This window comes from Eucalyptus grandis, chromosome 11, assembly GCF_016545825.1.
Source record: "Eucalyptus grandis isolate ANBG69807.140 chromosome 11, ASM1654582v1, whole genome shotgun sequence".
In the NCBI taxonomy this organism is placed as follows: Eukaryota; Viridiplantae; Streptophyta; class Magnoliopsida; order Myrtales; family Myrtaceae; genus Eucalyptus; species Eucalyptus grandis.
This window is the reverse complement of record NC_052622.1, coordinates 9,429,202-9,447,352: the sequence shown is the minus strand read 5'-3', so window position 1 is coordinate 9,447,352 and position 18,151 is coordinate 9,429,202. Positions and strand designations below refer to the sequence as shown.

The window sequence follows — 18,151 nt, the reverse complement described above, 5'->3', positions numbered from 1 at the left end:
TTCAATAGATTTACTCAAAACTATCCAAAATTAATACATATGACAAATTTACTATATATTAATTTTTCGTTAAATTTATCATCAAATTACTGAGTTAGACAGCATGTGACAATTGATGAATATATAAGTTTGGGGTTTTACCCTCCATTTATCATAAGTATACTAGTTTGTGATTTTTTGTTGTATTAATCCAATTAACGAAAATTAGTAGAAGGTAAAAAAAAAATTAGTAAATTTATCACCAATATATCAGTTTGGAATTTTTTGTGGTAAAAAAAATTAGTTTTTGGTAAATTTATCACATGTGTAATAATTTGGGGTGTTTCGTGATATTATTTGCTAATTAATGGTGAGATAAGCAATTTATCATTCACTTTTTATACCAATAGAAATTCTCTTTTTCGCTCATTTTCTAACCGGTTAATGTCACGAAAGAATCTAAACTTGTACACTTATAAAAAAAAATTAACTCAAACTAATTTTTTGATTATCAAAAACTCTAAACCGATATACATATGACAAATTTACCACCAATTAGTTTCCATTAAATTTTACAAATAAATTACCGAGTTAGATAACATGTGGCGGTTGACGAGTATACTTGTTTATCACAAACGTACCAATTTATGAATGATGAAAACCACTAAAAGATAAATTTTTCATAAATATATCAATTTAGGGTTTTGATAGTCATTAATCTAAATTTACACCACAAATATATCAATTTGAGGTTTTTGGTGATAAAAAAATTAGTTTGGATAAATTTGTCACTAGTTAATCAGTTTTTGGCTTTTCATGGTATTAACTTTTTCTTCTTTTCTTTTTATCAAAAAAAAATTCCTTCTTTTCCTTTCACCAAAAAAAAAAATCCTTTTTTTTTTTTTTTTTTACTTTACCAAAAAAAAACTTTTTCCTTTTTTTTTTAAGTTGGGAGGTTCTCCTGGTTTGCTCGCATTTGAAGTTGGGAGCCCTTGACGGGCGTGCTTTGGGTTTTTCGGAAGCCTCTCCAGAGTTTTTGTGTTGTTGGTGGGGCTGCTTGTATACTGTTTGTGCCCCCTGTTTTCGGTTTTTGTTTGCTTTTGCCGTTGTTTTGGCTTTCCTCTGCTCTTGTGCAGGTTCCTTTCGCCTCGGCACATTTTCACTCACTTTGACTTTTGTCCGAGTGCAAGTTTTTGGCGCCGAGTTCTTATTGTATGTTTCTTGCAACTTTTTGGTTTAAAGTCAATATATTTATTACCTTTTACCAAAAATAAAATAAAATTAAAAAACTTTTCCTTTTTTTAACAAATGGAACGCAAGAGTAGAGCAACAGTTTTGAGACACCTAGAAGAAGACCAAACTAAAGAGGGACAAATTTCAGAGTCTCCTCTCCTGCGTAATATTTTCCCGGAAAGTGTATAGCATTTAAAGACTCTCAAACTATGGGAAAAAGATCAAGATTAGAGCAGCCAATTTGCGAGGACTGCAGTACGGTGGCTTGTCTGTCCCTTAAATGTGAAAATCGGAATCGATGTATGAACTTCTATGAACATATAGCTATGTGTATCTAACCGATATAATCAGCAAAATAGAAAAATTCAGAGTATATGTACAAAGCTTTGTGACTTTCTTCTAGCTCCTCACTTCTGATGTGGCTTTTGGTACACTAATTTGTGACCTTCTTTTACAAAGCATGACTGGCACTTCTTATGAGAGCACGGAAGGTTTGTCATGGAGATTCAAGATATTGACCTAAATCGGTGCTCTAATGTAAAACTATAGATTCAAGAGATCCACACTGCAGCGAAGTTTTGTAAATTCTAAATGCTCGATTACAAAGATACGCGATACTTACGGGACATTTCTTGATGCATAATCTTTCGCCGTCGACCTAATGGCCTGAGCTAGGAAAATTCAAATGCTCCTACTAATACAAGTAGATCAAACCATCTGAATCTTGATATTCCTCCAAGTTTTGGAAAGTGAGGTGTAATGGGAGAAACGAATCCCGTCAACCCCGAAGATCACACAAATTGAAGTTCTCCTTTCTCTTCTGCAATTAGCCCATTTTCCTTCCTGTCGCCATTCATCTCTTTTGAAGCCTTGAGTTCGTCTTCGTCATCGTTGTCGTCTCTGCCATAATTCTGGACTTTGTACTGGTGCCTCATCGAGAAGACCAAAAAAACCAGGAAATTTAGCACTGCTAGGCCTGCGAGCATCCAGTAGAAGTTGTTTAACTTCCCTTGATTCAAATCGCTTTTGAGCCAGCTATCATGTGTTACTTTGTCTACAAGGGACACCAACAAGCTGCTCAGGAAGAATCCCATCGAGATGGCACTTAAGAAAAGCCCTGTGCTCATGGACTTCATCCGTTCCGGTGCTTCTCTAATGAAGAACTCGAGTTGGCCGACATAGACAAAAGCTTCCCCGGCACCCACTAAGAAGAACTGTGGGACTAACCAAAAAGCACTTATCTTTTTACTGTCTTGAACGGCGATTTTCCTCCTCTCCCTTTCAACAATAGCTGCCGCCACCATTGCAACCATTGACAGAATAAGTCCCATCCCAATTCTCTGCAGACTTGTAAGTCCTTGCGCTGTGCGGGTGAGCCTTCGAGCCACAGGGACAATGAACCTCTCATTTAGAGAAGTAAAGAGGAGAATCGATATGAAGAGGAATGCAGAGTAAGTTCCAGCAGGGATGACAAAAGAACCGATATTTCTGTCCATAATCGTAGCTTGCTCAATTGTGAAGGTAGTCATCTGGGAATAGATTGTCCAGAATAGGATGCAGGTGGACCAGATAGGCATTAGCTTCAGTACAAGCTTTACTTCTTCGACTTCTGTCACAGTTGAAACTATCCATGGGTCGTTCATGCTTTCCTTTGTACCGGCATTCTTATCTAGGATTGCCGCCTTATCAAGGCACCTGAAGGACATTGGAAAATTGCAATGAAAATTTCTATCATCTCTTTGAAAAATTCGAGACATTACTGCTTTCAGAGCAGCGGAGCTATAACATCTCGGTGACACAGAGAAGTGCACGATACTTCACAGGACAAAAGCAAAATCTGCTGGCAACACATGCTGTTACTTTTTTCATCCCCTTCTTAAATTGACTCCCTATATTCTAAACATGAACCTCTTTTGATACGTTCTTGATTTCATGAACACATTATGTCTGAAAAACATATATGATTTTTTGTCCTCTGACAATTCTGACCTCAAGCTCTGAATTCATTGGACATATAATTTATCATTATGTGTTAGCTTATTGAATAGGAAGAAAAAATCTCTATTGTATTATTAAATGAGTGAGTTCTATCGATGCTATATAATAGTAAATACCTGAATTTCTGTGTGTGGGGGACCTTGGTATTCTGGAACTGATTCAGAAGGCTTGGGTCAGAAGGATAAGTGTAAGTCCTTTTCTTCCAAGCCAACAAGAACACCCTCCAAATGACAGTTAAAGGGCTTCCTTGTGGCTTCCTGAACCGATAAAATGCTGTCCCGCTTAGTAATATGGTGACTGCAATTACCATTGTCCCTGCTGATATACCATATCCCCATCCTCTTCCAACATTGTCTTGTATGTACACGAGCACTATTACCGCAAATAATGATCCAATGCTGATTCCGAAATAGAATCTATTGAAGAAAAAGATCATGGCCTTCTCTTCCTTGGGATCTGAGACATCAAACTGATCAGACCCGAAACCAGAGACATTAGACTTTATGCCGCCGGCTCCCAGCGCAATAGTGTAGAGTGCAGCATAGAGCAGAGCGAGTTGCTTGCCACTAGCCTCAATGCACTGATTGTGTTGTTGCCTGTAGTCATCGCATGGAGGAGGTCTCATGCCACTAATGGAGGTGGCCAGAGTCAACATACTCACACCCTGCAGAAAGGCAAAAGAAAGCCTCATCAATTGTTCAAGGTAGTGTTACGTACTCAAATTTAGGGGAAACATTTGTCTCTGAGCTAGAATAATGGATTCTGAGGCAGGGTTTCAACGTGTCTATTCTGTTGAGATTCCTCATGAATTTGTCCAAGTTGCTGTTAAATTTCTGTTCCTGTACCATGAATTTCATCTAGCACAGGCCATTGGAATAGATTGTGATAACTTAGCGTTTCTTTTCAACTTATTCTTGACCAGTCTGCTTTGGTCCGCTATCTTTGGGGACGCAGAACAGGCAGATCCTTGGACATGGAGCAGGCTGCTTTGTTTGATCATGCAACACAATCAGACACTAATAGTAATAGATTCAGAACTTTTGCTTTACATGTTCTTTTCACCGCTTCTTTCTCTCCTACACTTTCCATAAAATCTCAGCTCGTAATCTCCATTTTTAATCCCTACTTCAAAAGTATAGTAGCTTGAGCGGCAAAGCTGGATGCGATGAGTACAAATTAACACTTCCTAACATTTTATTTTAAGGACTTAGAAGAGATGGTCGAGAGATTGTATGTCCATCTTTTTTGTCAATGATAACGTTCTCGAGGGGCCAAGTGTGTGAAACGAGGAACTATAGTCTAAACCGGTCCGCATGCTGATAGGTTCCTAGAAAGCCCGAAATTTTGTTTTTTTCCCTTCTCCTTTTTTATTGTGCCGGGGCGAGGGAGGTAACTATAGGGCGAGAAAGGGAAGAGGACCACCATGGACAGCCTTAGGATATGGATATGTGACGGAGCTTGCAGATATGGAGCTGAATGAAATTGACTTTCCATACTCACCACAGCAGTTATGGAGGCGAAAATGGAAACCGTCAAGTAGCGTCCAAGCTTAGCATCGGCCAAGAAACCACCAAGAAGACCGAGAAGATTGAGAGTGCCCAGGAAATTGGTGACTATGTTGGCCGATGTCGACGAGGATAGATGCAGATCTCCGACCAAGTACGTCACCAAGTTCATCGATATTCCCATTACACATATTCTTTCCGAAAGTTCTGTTCCTGCAGTCACCATACATTCATGAAACCATAAGTACTAGCCTTTGAATTTTTTCGGATCTTTAGATGGTCAAGAAGGCTTGAATATAAACATTAGGCTGCTCCAAGACCACCTGCCTTTTATAGTGTCAGAAAGCTTCTACATATTAAATGGGGCTCTGAAAGAGGGGCCATGACAATAAGCTTATTTACCTAAGATTAGACCGGCAGCGAGCCATCCTCCGGTCTTCGTCTTGTCCGCCAGCTTCCCTCGAAAATTGACCACCTCCCCTTCATCGGCACCACCCCCTTTGCTTGCCACCAAAACCTTACATAGAGGAAAAAATGAGGGAAACGAATGAGGAACGCTTGCAGCGTGATGACTGACGAGTAATTTTTAACCTGAAGCGTTGAGGAGGCAGCATTACCATGCTTATTGGTTGCGAGAGAGAGAGAGAGAGAGAAGGAGAGAGATTGCTCAAAGTTTCCTTTGGGAATGAGGTTGTACAAGAGGAGGTGACGGGCTATAAAACCGAAGCAAAGTTACACAGGGAGACGCAGGGACTCAAGAGAGAGAAGCTCGGAAAAAGCGGGCCGACTTAAAGCCTTCCATGGTCCTAAATCTGCTGAGGTGTCCAATGTGGTGATGAGCGTTTCTACGGTCCTTGGATCATCTTTTCGAGCCGAAAGAAAATAAAGATGGGTTTTGATTTTATCGGCATCTTGTGTGGTGGTGGCTTTCGTGTAATAATGTGTCCAGGACATTGGGAAAGGGACTCCCTTCAATCCCAAAGTGGCTTCTGTCCTCTTCTGTTTCGCAGCTCTCGTTGGAGATAAAGCGAGGCGAGCGCTCAGAGCTTGCACGGCCTCTGTTTTTGTCGTGTAGGACTCTGCTCCTATGGGAAAGGGTAAATGTGTGAGGTCCCTCACGCTCAAATGCATCCATTCGGGTGGGGCACCTTGTCACGCGAGTCGGTACATCATGTTTGAGGTCTCCTCATTTCGGATTTGAATCACTTGGTTGGGATGGCAAAGGTGGTTTGAAACTCAATCCTTGACACGTAAGTTCACATCTTCTGCGATAGGTATTTATGAACGATATTACGTGAACCATTTATGACCAGATCATTGGGTTAAGAGTTTCGTCAATACCCAAAAAAATCGACATTGACATTGCATTCTCTTTAAATGGTAAGTCTCAATCAACTTATCAGCTCGTCTAGCTTGTTGAGTTGAGTGCGGTCGTGGTCTAGGAAATGACCCCGGTCCAAGGAGGACGAAAGTGAGAGAGAGAGGATGGCTCTAGAAGACTTAATAAGGACTCGCTCGCGGTCACGACTTTAAGCTCTACCCAACCATTTAGGTAAAGGAAAAGATGTTTGGCCTCAATGATAGCTTGGTAGGCCAGCGAGCCTTATCGTTTTAGGTGGGAACCGTCCTAGGGAGATGACTAATTTCGCGGTGCGATGAGCTTTCCGCTTTCAAGGTACTTGATAGTCTGCGCGAATCTGGGCGAGATGGATGCCTCCCTCCGATTCTGCCAAAGATGGGAAAAAGGGGTCGCGAGAGATATGAAGGGAAACTTGAATGTGCGAAGCGAGGAGGAAATGGTCGCATTGCCGACAGAGAGAACCACGTGCGAATCTGTGGGTCAAGTTTTCGATCAACTTGCGTGTCGCGATCGCATCGAGCTCGTGGACCATGAGACTTCGGCTGTTTTCGGTCTGTTCTGTCCATGTCCACGCTGGCCCCTCCTTCCATGGGATTCGACATCGGCATCGAACGTTATCGAGAGGCGAGCTCGAATGTGTCAGAACTCAGAAGGTAAATAGGGAAAATGTGGGAAGTTCCTGACATCGATTACTCCGAGTGCTTAACTTATGGAGACCGATGAGAGAGATTTGTCGCATTGCATGACACTCTTCTTCACGCAATGATTAAGTGTAGAGCGCAAGGATTTCCTCTGATACTTAACCGTAGAAGCAAATCAATCAATCAAGTGGATGATGAGCTAAACATGCATGTCATTTCTTAAAATTTTAAAATTAGTTACGAAAATACAATTAAGTCCTATAACTTTCAAAATTTGCAATCAAGTTCTAAAACTCGAAATGAAAATGCAATCAAGTTAAAAAAAAATTTCAAGAATTATAATTAAGTCATAAAACCCATTACAAGGCGTAGTCAAATATAAAATTATCAAAAGTGCAAGTACCAGAAAAAATTGATTAAACAAATTTAATAAGTCTTAGGATTTTATTACGTTTTTTGAAAATTTTAGGACTCAATTACACTTCATAACAAGTTTTATAACTTAATCGTACTTTTAAAAATTTTAAAATGTCATTACAATTTCATGACTAATTTTAAGAATTATAATATCCTTATTTCTTTTATATTTTTGACATATGTGAAGACGTAATGGCGTGGCATCTTCAACAAGGCGTGTTCCAATAGAGACGAAGAATCAAAAAAAAATGCCACGCGATGCACGAGTCGAAGGTGGTATTCGTCTACTTTGTTCTTCCGGAGGGGGTTCCAATGAGGCCACTGGCAGGCACTGACAGAAAAGAGAAAATAAGTGGGAGAACATTTTCTCTGTTCATTGATATCTTTGTACAATTACATTCGTCCAATTTGTAGTCTAAAGGATGAAAGGAAAAAGGGAAATAATGTACAGTAAATATATAAAGAATTATATCTTTCCTATACATTGAGAAAATCATGGATTTACTCCATAATTAGAATCGGTGCCAAAATGAGAATCTTCGATTATATCTCCAACAGGCGCATCCAAGACATGATGTATCCCCCAGAAAGAGATGATGATGCACGAATTTCCACCTAAATCTCCTTTTCTGCTCCTTTTCTGAAAGCAAAATTCCAATGAATCGAAACGCCGTTTTACTCTCTACGCGTATCCTCACGTGGGACGGCTTCATTGGCGAAGGGAGCTTTTCAATTGAAAGAAAGCTCCTTGCTTTTCACTAAAGAATTTTTTTGGATTTGATGTAACACAAAGGTTCCTTCCCCCTTTGTTCCTTTTTCTGGCCAGACAGAACTAAAATTCTTCACCCTGGTTTCTTTCCTTATACAACGAATACCCTTTTTTTATTGAGACATATGTCATTTTCTTTTTTGAAATATACCTGTAAGTTGTGTTCAAAAGGTCTCACGTTAGAAAACTCGTGTGATGTTGAGCAGTTAATATATTATAATTAGCATGTGACTCATTAGCTTAAATTTTTTAATCAAAGCAAATCTAATTAGATATGTCGAGGTATTAGACTTCTGTTGCGTGCTTCTAAAAATTCTTCTTATATAGAAATCATGGAAAAATGTATATAATATGATGCATTACAAGGATGGATTAGCATTTCGGGACACCGTTGAAACCCCATTTGAGGGAGCAACGAGGTGGGAATTCTCAAGCTCTCCTGTCAAGGTGGATATCATAGTTTTTGCATTGTCTTGATGAGATAGGCAAGGGCATACGATACATTACAAGGATGGATTGGTTTTTCGGGAAGTCGTGGAAAACCCCTCTTGAGAGAGCGACAAGGCGGGGATTCTCAAGCTCTCCTTGTCACGGTGGATGTCATAGTTTTTGCATTGTCCTGACGAAATAAACAAGGGCTTTCCGAGGCTTCTTGTAAACCATCCAGCCTGAGTTTATGGACCAAGCGGGAGGCTTGTTAAGTTTTTCTTTTTCTTTTTTTAAATCAGTCTAGATGTTTAGTCTATTGAAATAGGTTAAGAAACGTGTCCACAAGGTTCCCACCTCCCCCACAAGGCAATGACATTTCAGACAAACGGGTCAACGTGGAATAAGAAAAAGTTATGCGTATTCAATTATAGAACGATTAGATTGAAAGTGACCGCAAGAACATCGAATCAAGATTTCATATTTTTAGGTGCATGAATGGACAATACGTTTGAGGGCTAAAAAATTACCCAATCAATCTTAAGCTTTTTAAATTTTATCAATTTAGTCATAGATTTTTTCTCAAAACTCTAATGTAATTATTCTAATCAATTTTTGTCAGAAATCTCTGACGTGGGAAACTATTGCTCCCACCACTTTTTAGAATTTCATGTAATTTGACAAGATTAAGATTGAATTAACATCAATATAGTAGGTTTCGACTGATCAGACAATTTCACCCCAAACAAGGTATATTAGGCGGTTGTGCAAGCGAGACTTTGAATAGTATTGATGTCATGGGAAAAGAATCAGGAACTTTATACTCCATCGAGAGCACTTTCGTGAAAAAAAAGTAGGATTCTCGGTTGGATATGTCGATTCGCTAATGCGAACTATTGTGGGTTTGCCTTAGGGTTTTCTTTCTATTGAACCATGTTTTTTGGATTTTTGTTTATTAGAGAAAGTTTTTATTCTCAACTAATCCTAGCATCCATGACATTTGGAAAGGAAGGTGCTCTTTTTAAGTGGTCAACTACTAAATTCAAGTGATGCGAATATATATCGCCTTGTTTCCAATGGGGATACTGTTCTGGTCCAACAAAAAAACGTGGGATATACTGCAGAGAACCGTTTGAAAGTGACAAGCTTTTCTTTCTAGAATAAGAAATTGACATTTCAAGTTTTTCGCAAATGAAAAATGTGCCACACTTGTCGATTAAGGGGCGATTTCATTTCAAATTCAGATATTGAATAGAACAGACCAAGCTAATTTTTTTTTTATTAAAAAAAATTATATTCATCACTCAAAATGATGTAGAAATGTATAGTTTTCATAACAAAGCAAATCAAAACAGCATATGAATACTGAAAAATAAGCCAAATCCAAAACGCAAGGAGGATGATGGAGCATTTGCAAAGTTAAACACAAACTTGTTCCACATGAACAAATCTGTCAATTAAAATCAGCGGCCGATCATTGGATCTCATGTCTTTGTCAGTAAAGAAACACATACTGAAAATTTCTTCTTCAATAATTACAACGTTGCCAGTTGGTGGTCCATGCCCAAGTTGGCTTCCTTTACACCATCGTTGTTAAACAAATACAGATCTAACATGTGGAGGAGCAAGTTTTTATGATTCAACGAGACGCCATAACTCCTGCGATCATCATTGAGGCTAGAGGTAGAAAACATGTACATGAACAGACTAAAGAGACATCGAATCCCCAAAAGCATATTTATTGAACTCTCAAATCTAGATTGAGAGAGTATAGCATCCAAATCTAGAACTAAATTTCAAATCGAGAACAAACTAATTCAATTGTAGATTTTGTTCTAAACAGAATTACAATGGTTCCCAGTTTCAAGGCTGGAGCGGAGTTGAACCGGGCTTGAAGCCTCTTTTGAAGGGAAAAATTACTTTTACAACCATCAAGATTGGAAGCATAGTCTTCAATATGATCAAGCTACCATATAACCACTCGATTAAGGAATCTTTTCCATTGAACTGGTGCAATTCTTTGTCACTACAAAAATCTGGGTTTTTACCCAGAATTCGGTGTCTGAGCAGAACCGGAAACCCGCGTGAAATCGCGGCTCACATGGTTGGTTCGGATCCACCCAAGAACTGATCCTCTTTGTATAAAGATGAGGCCTCGTTCCCCCCATATATATATGTATGCTTTGCCTTTCAAGATTTTGGTCCAAAAAGCAAATGAAGACCCTTTGACATTTTAAGCCCAGGGAGATTACTACACGGGCTTGACAAAATTTCAAGAAAGCAACAAAATGAGGCTTGGAGACCTTCGTCCCAGGCCCCATAAAAAGGGAAAAGAGCACCTCTAAAGAAAAGAAACCAGACTCACTTCCTCTTGTACGAAGCGAGCAGAGACGCTTTCCCATTCGGATCGGCCTCTCGATCCTGCAATCTCAACAGCCTCGCGAAAACTCCAACCAGCGGCGCGGTATTGTAAGTGCAGGCCTCGGTCTGCATGTAATTCCCCCTCTCATCCTGGAAGTTGTCCTGGCAATCGGCCCCCCCGACCAGGGCACCGACGAGCACGTTCGGGTTCGGTCCGGGGCTGCTGTACCAGCTGTCGTACCCTTGGGTGCACCCGATGAACCCCTTGCTCTCCCTGTAGGACACGATCGAGGCCCCCCTGTGGTGGACCCTCGTCGGGTACCTCGGGCCGAAGCCCACCAGGTAGCTCATATTGAGCGGGTTCGAGCCCAGGATGTAGTCGACCTGGGACCTGGCAAAACCGAGAATCTCCTCGGGGCCAAGGGTCCCCTGAGGGCAGTGGAGCTTCCGGTTCCCGCGGCTGAGGATGTCCGAGTAGACCGTGAGGAGGAAGGCGGCGGACGAGACGTACTGCATGTTGTTCCACTGCCGGACGTAGAGCAGACCTCCCGGGGTCCGCTCGACGTTGGTGCCGTTGTTGTTCTTGTCGAGGCAGGAGCAGAGGTAGTGCTCGGCTTTCGAGCGGTACTGCTCGAGGACGTGAGCATGGTCCTTGTGCTTGCCTTCCAGGAGGAGCTGCAATAATGCAAAAGAGCTAGATTAAATATATATATAAATATAGATACAATTTGCATGCATGATTTCGGGTCCAGCACGTGATTCCATATGATCCATGTAGTAGAAAGCAATCTAATTCAGGATCCTTGATGGGATATTGAGGACCTCCAGCCTTAAATAGCCATAGGTCCAAAATAGTAAGGACTGGCTGGCCAGCTATACCAATGTGATAGGCCAGGTCACGAAAATATGCACCTTGTACTTATAAAAATTCATAGCTAGATTTGAATAAATGGGTGGATCTCAATCACTCATCTAGTGAGTTTGATAAGGACCCACATCATCGAATAGATCTCGGTCCATATAAAGATATTTCATATACATAGGTGATTGTAATGCCCTCAATACCTTAAAATCATCCGCATGCCCGCTATCGGAAACTAGACTTGGACTACCCAATTGCAAATTGGAGATGCTAGTAAGAGACGCATTCGCCAGCACCGTCGCTAGCTTTCCTTACCAAGTCCAAAAGCTCCAGCCCCCAAGGACTCTTTCGAAACAAAATAATGGCGAGTCAATTATTCAGAAGCAAATAATGTCCTTTCCACCTTCACACCGCCATGCCCAAGCCTAGGCGTCCTCAATAAACACGACACGATAAAAGTTGTCTAACTAGAAATAGTCATGAATTAGGAAGGACAATGATATTGTCGCTAGACAGTACTTTTACGAAGGAGTAGAGAGAGAGAGAGAGAGAGAGAGAGAAGTGAAGTCCAAAACACTGAAACAGCACGCGGCCTACGATCACTCGACGACGTCCTAGCCCGCCAATTTCCAGGATTGACGGAGATAAAAGCGCCTCTATCTTTCTCCTACGATGTCCTTTTGCGGGCAAGCAATCTTTGTCCATTTCCTTTCCACAATCGCTCCTCCTCCACTTCACCGGTCCCGTGGCGACAAAAATACACATTGACCGACGCAATAAATGGGAGAAACGTGAAGTGGTCTGGCGAGTGGGTCATGCACCCTCGCGGAAAACTCCGCAGCCGAGTCCCACTCAGGGGAACCCGACAAGCCAATCAGACGAGCCATGATTTCAGCTCGTTCGGTTTTAATGACTCGTGTCGGGTGTGCGAGATCTCGACTCGCTCGGCGGACGGACATGAGATGCGCGATCGGCAATTGCCGTGCGGACGGTCGCGGGTGGAAGGCCCCGCTCCGGGGCACGTGATTTTATGCCGCGAACGGGGAGATGAGAATCGATCCTCTTGTTCCCCTTTCGAGCAAAGCATCCCACCCTGATTTGTGCCTTGACTAGGGTCTACTCTATCTACGAAAGCTTTCGGGAAAGCGAAAGGTGCTATGAAGCACTAGTGTTGCATTATTTCTGTGTTTGAAAGCGAGGGAAAAACATGACCAAAAACACAAAAGTAGAGGGAAAAAGCACGATCCTATGAAGATTTGTCGGGCTGAAAGTTCAAATCAAAGCTCTTATGGAATGGGCACTCGCACAATATATTACCCAGGCAAGTCTTTTTTTCTTTTTCTTTTTTTGGTGTGTTGGCCCCAACCCGCTCACGACAGTTGATTGATAAAAATCCTAATGCGAATATTTATAGCGCGTGGGGCCGAATTTATTTGTTCGAGGTGGAGTTTCAAGGCATGGAAAGAAAACTACAAAGGTAAAAGGTAACTATTTTTTAAAATTTCCTCATCAAAATTTAAGACATTATTCAAATTCTAAAAGTTATGAAAAAAGAAATACGTGAATTCATATGTCAATTTTCTTTTTTCTTTTTTCTTTTTATTTTGGTAGGAAGAATTCATATGTCAATGATTATATGGTGTATAAAGTTTGGATTACTTCCAAACTTCAAAACCATATTTACTAGCTCACGAATGCATGAACCCACGTGGTATAAGAACCGACCCCATCTCCATTTAAAGCTCAAGTATCTTTTTTTTTCCTTGATCCTACCTATATCTATTTTACAAGTCACTCTATGTGTTATGTGCTGTGCATAGGTTGCAAAATCCTACTCCCTCATTTACGCGTCCTCCCGAGAAGGTGGGGAGTTCAATTATGGGAGATCGAGCTCCGTTTTTGTGTGGCCCTTATATTGCTATCTCATTCTTTGTTTAGGCGAAAGTGACAAGAAAGAAGAAAGGGGCAAGCAAAAGTCGAGGAAGTTTCATTTGCAAATTTTTTACCTGGGAAGCGAGCAGCTGGAGACCGGCATACTTGACGTCCCAGCTGAACTCGGACATGGCCCATCCGATCCCGCCAAAGCACCCGGCCTTGTCGATCGCGTACTTCAGATAGTCCTCCTTGTCGGTGGCCCTGTGCAGCCACAGCGCAGCCCACAGCAGCTCGTCCTTGTACCCGCTCACCGACGCGTAGTAGTTCTTCACCACCCCGACGCTCCCGTCGTACTTCCCCCTGTGCCTGTCGCCGAACTCGAACAGCTGCCCAACCATGGGAAATATGAAAGAATTCGTCATCGACCCGCCGACGTCGAGCCGCCGGGGGATGTAATTTCAGATCTCAGGGCTATAGTCGTCATAACGCCTCTCGTATGAAAATTATTTGGACCGTCGTCTTGCATGGATGCGAACATATATCGAAAGGTGAAACGACAACATCATAAGTATCTACGGAATGCGCATGACTGGAGACCATTTAAATTACGGGTTGCTCGGTAAAGCAAAATCAGCACGACATCATTCGAATGTGAACTTGGTAACCGACAATCTTTGAAATTAGGCCATCATGAGACGACCCTTTCCGACGTTTTGTCGCCTATAAAGGCGCGCTTCATTGCCAATCAATTATCGACCGATGGACGCGCCAATTACGTGGGGACTAGTATTAACTTTGCCAAGATATTGCAATTTTTACCTCTTGGGCGTGGTGCAGCAGGAGGTGGGCGTAGTGCGGGTTCGACCTCCGGAACACGATCGACGCCGCCGCCATCGCCGCCGCCGTCTCTCCGGCGAGATCCGACCCGGGGTTGCTCTCGTCCACCCTGTACGCCTGCCGGGACGTCGTCATGTCCTCCGGCCGTTGCCAACAGTAGTGGTCCGTATCCCCGTCACCGACCTGCGCAATCGTACGGTTTTGACGAATACACGCGAAATTAAACTAATCAAGGCATGGATTTTTGGAGCATTTTGACTCGGAAAACATTCCCATAATTAAATAATGACCAAAAAATCTCAGTGATGATTAATTAGCTATAATTTAGGTGACGGACCTCAGCCCACAAGACGTTGGGGCTAGTGTGCGCCTTGACGAAGTAGTCCGTGCCCCACTTGATCGCTTCCAGCGCGTGCGCCAGCTCGCCGGCGGCGTCGATCTCGTCGCGGTACTCGATCACGCTCCACGACAGCATCGTCACCGTGAACGCCATCGGGAGTCCGAACTTCACGTGGTCGCCGGCGTCGTAGTACCCTCCCACCAAGTCCACCTGCAAGGATCAGGACAAAAAAGGCAACCGCATTGGACTCGGTCGGGTTCGGAACTCGGGTTTAAATGCCGGACCGAAAGCTCCGACGCGGCGGTCGGGAGGGAGGGCGGCCACTCACTCCTTGCTCGAGGCCGTCGGTGAGGCCGGAGTGGTCGCGCCACGCGACGCGCTGGCCGTGCGGGAGGCGGCCGGAGCGCTGGGACTCGAAGTAGAGAGGCTCTTGGCGAGCGCGTCGGCGTAGTCGAAGGCTCCGGACGCGGCGGAGAGAGCGGAGGCGCAGAGGAGGAGGAGGAGGAGGAGGAGATGGACCCAATGCCGACATTGCGGCGGGTGTCGGCGAACTCCCATTACCCTTTTCTTCTCTCCAGCAGCGAGCCAGAGAGGGTGTGCGACGGAAGGGAAGGAGGAGGAAAGGGAAAGTGGGAGAGAGAGCGAACGAGATTGTTAGCTCTCTCCTCTCTCTCTCTCTCTCTCTCTTCTCTCGTTTGAAATGTATGGCTTTCAAATCAAAACTAGAGCTTTAGAGAGAGAGAGAGAGAGGGGGAGCAGTGAGTATCAGTTGAACATGTGCATTTCACATGTGATTTTTTCCTTTTCTCTGCATTGCCCGTTTCGCTTTTCTGACCCTTTGGCAACCGTAAATTCTGGGGGATGTCTCTTTTATTGCTGTTTTTTCGGTGCGGAACGTGGAATTTCGAGCGGCCCGTAACGGCCGTTGAAAAGGGCGGAACGTGTAGTAGAGAGTCTTCAGAGGACTCGTAGACCTTTGACTCCGGTCTGTCAGACACCGGCCGTCTGTTCGAGTTCAGCCGTGACAGGCGCTCGACTTGTCAATTTTGCTAATGCTGTAGCAGTGTTTCCATCGAGAATTTTCACGGTGGAGATCTGATCCGACTCGGATCTAGGCACGAATTTTCTCCATCTGAAAATTCCATTAATGAAAAGTGGATGCTTCGCTTGAAAATTGACCAAAGTATAGATGACGGACTTCAGTTGTCGATTGAACTAAGCCAATCCATGATTAGTTGCGCATGGCGACTCCGCGTGTGCGTGCGGTTCAGTCGCCATTTGCGGGGCCTATCGTTCAGCGCTCAAATCTCTTCGTGCAAAGGAGGCTCAATCTCACGCCAGCGCGGTGTCCTTGGAGATTCGAGAGGTTGTGGGAGCGGGGCATTCTGTCGGTGCCACCTGGTGCTTCCACGTGTCCGGGCAAGTTCCTGTACTCCAATCGGAGCTCGTGAAGTCGTCACCTAACTTCGATCTGCGCATATGAGCCCGACCCGAAAAGGCAGCTGACGTGTCCAGGCGATTTGGTTTTTCTGGAATTGCTGTGGAGTGGAGCTGGCGTGTTGCCTGGCCGACACTCCAGTTCGACTGTGGAATATCTGAGCCGGGTAAAAGTGTAAATGGACCGATTCAATTATGGCTGTCCTCCTTTTTACCGGTGGTGAAGTCCATCCGGTTCATGGGCAAAGGAACAGACGAAAGTTCACGTTTTTATTATTTTCTTTTCAGTGAAAGGGTGGGCGACGAGTACAATTAACACTTCTTAGCATCGGCCCTTTTCCATATTTTCCATAGCCAATCTCCAAATGTTCGATTGGAGCTATAATTGCACAAGCCACTTGTAAATGCAAGAACCCCTCAACAAGGTCCTAGTGTTGACGCATTAGAAACAGTCTAGTCTCTCCACGTCAAATAGTAAATGTCAAGGATAAAACTAATGATAGTTCTGGCTCAAGCACTTTTCGAACTCGTGATCTCATGGAAGACGATGTGACACATTTATTTTAGCTATAACTATTCTTTTGAGCTCGAGGTTGTGGGTCTCTTATATCTCCGTAAACAAGAATGTGAATCAGCAAAAGGAGCCTTATTACGTACACTAGACCGACCCTTTGGAAACTTACAAGGACTCGAAGTTCCATTCGACTACAAGCCCATGTTATGGCAACTTGTTAATGTAAGCCCTCTAAGATTGTCACCTCAAAAGAAAAGTAGTTGTTACGCAATTCATATCATCTTCCATCTATGCTGTTGGATTTTATTTTATGACATGACATGACAAATCCCGAAGGGAGACAATTGTCGCGGTTGAAAGTGATGTTATGTACTGGTCGCGTTTGAATTCAAAATAACCTCGGCGAGACAAAAAAAAGCCAGTTGCTTTCAATTGAATTGGCCAGGCCCTCGGACATGGACCAAATGCTCCGCACCCCACAAGGAGATTCTTCCCAGCAGACAAGAATCGACGGTAATAATTGAGCCCGCCAGAGCCCTTCTTTTTTCTAACGAGTACTTATTACATAAGGAAATCACGAGGTAATAATTGTTATCCCTACGTGATAACGATGCAAGACGTGCTTACTATGGACTGATTGTGTAGTAGGCGTCGTTGCAGTCGAACTCAGAATCAGATGGGGCGGGTACCGTCACCGGGCTGGCGGGATCTTGAAGCTACGATGCTTTTGGCTTGTTGCTCTGCGCTTGGTGCATCCAAGAATTTTTCAAGTACCGGTGATTAATCTTGTACCTCACCATTACACAAGAGCTCGAGAGAGCTTCGCTAGGGACCACCTTGCCTGCCTAGTAACTCAAATAAGTTGACAGAATTACGTTCCTTATTTTAATGTATTAATACTTGCATGTCTCAATTCGCAATTTAAGAAAATTATTTTTTCTTCTCCCTTCTCATAAGAATACCTCCGAAGCTCAAATGAAATAGTTTAAGGTCATACTCAATATCACCTCTTGATTCTTGTTCTCTTGAAAATGGTTAATATCATTTTAAAAAAACCCTAAATTAGTATACATATGACAAATTTACCAAAAACTATTTTTTTTTATCACGAAAAACCTCCAACTAATATATATATGAGAAATTTACCCTAAATGACTACAAAAACTCCAAATTTATCATCAAATTGACCTTCTGGGGGAACTGGGATGGGACGCGTAAGTTTCGGGCTTGGGTTTCGGTCCACGCCTTCCCATAGTGGACAAAACCTCTTGTGAATATAGTGTAGGAATAGAGTAGATTCTAAAAAAATATATATATAACCTTTATGTATATATGACAAATTTACCTAAATGACTACAAAAAGAACAAATTGATGTAACATTTCCTGAAAATGTACCCTTTTTAATTTTGTTAACCTCCAAATTGGTACATTTGTGACAAATATGACATATGTTAAACTACATTAATGCCACAAAAATCACAAAACTATTGTGATAAACGGAGAGTAAAATCTCAAATTAATGTCACCAACTTGTCATGTATTATCCAACTTAGTAATTTGATAATAAAATTTAAAGAAAACTAACAAAAGATAAAT

General features: G+C 42.6%; 2 protein-coding genes across 2 annotated transcripts; both read right to left on the bottom strand.

Moving 5' to 3' along the window:
- Window positions 1-1,587: 1,587 nt before the first annotated feature.
- On the bottom strand, window positions 1,588-5,763 carry LOC104424734 (protein NRT1/ PTR FAMILY 6.4). Its single transcript, XM_010037229.3, has 5 exons — window positions 5,333-5,763; window positions 5,118-5,232; window positions 4,711-4,928; window positions 3,327-3,874; window positions 1,588-2,907 (listed from the first exon to the last, which is right to left on the bottom strand). The coding sequence occupies exons 1-5, from the start codon at window positions 5,333-5,335 to the stop codon at window positions 2,004-2,006; spliced, it is 1,788 nt and encodes a 595-aa protein (XP_010035531.2). The 5' UTR covers window positions 5,336-5,763; the 3' UTR covers window positions 1,588-2,003.
- A 4,539-nt stretch (window positions 5,764-10,302) lies between these two features.
- On the bottom strand, window positions 10,303-15,743 carry LOC104424733 (endoglucanase 11). Its single transcript, XM_010037228.3, is given in 6 exon segments — window positions 10,303-11,364; window positions 13,558-13,812; window positions 14,246-14,446; window positions 14,601-14,813; window positions 14,932-15,029; window positions 15,032-15,743. Coding segments are annotated over 6 exon segments (1,572 nt in total). The 5' UTR covers window positions 15,162-15,743; the 3' UTR covers window positions 10,303-10,689.
- Window positions 15,744-18,151: the final 2,408 nt, after the last annotated feature.

Excerpts from the sequence above, each read along its gene's own strand:
- LOC104424734 (XM_010037229.3), bottom strand. Across the intron at positions 4,929-5,117 it reads CGCTGCCGGTCTAATCTTAG|GAACAGAACTTTCGGAAAGA; the intron begins GTAAATAAGCTT and ends TGGTGACTGCAG. Across the intron at positions 2,908-3,326 it reads CCCCACACACAGAAATTCAG|GTGCCTTGATAAGGCGGCAA; the intron begins GTATTTACTATT and ends AATGTCCTTCAG.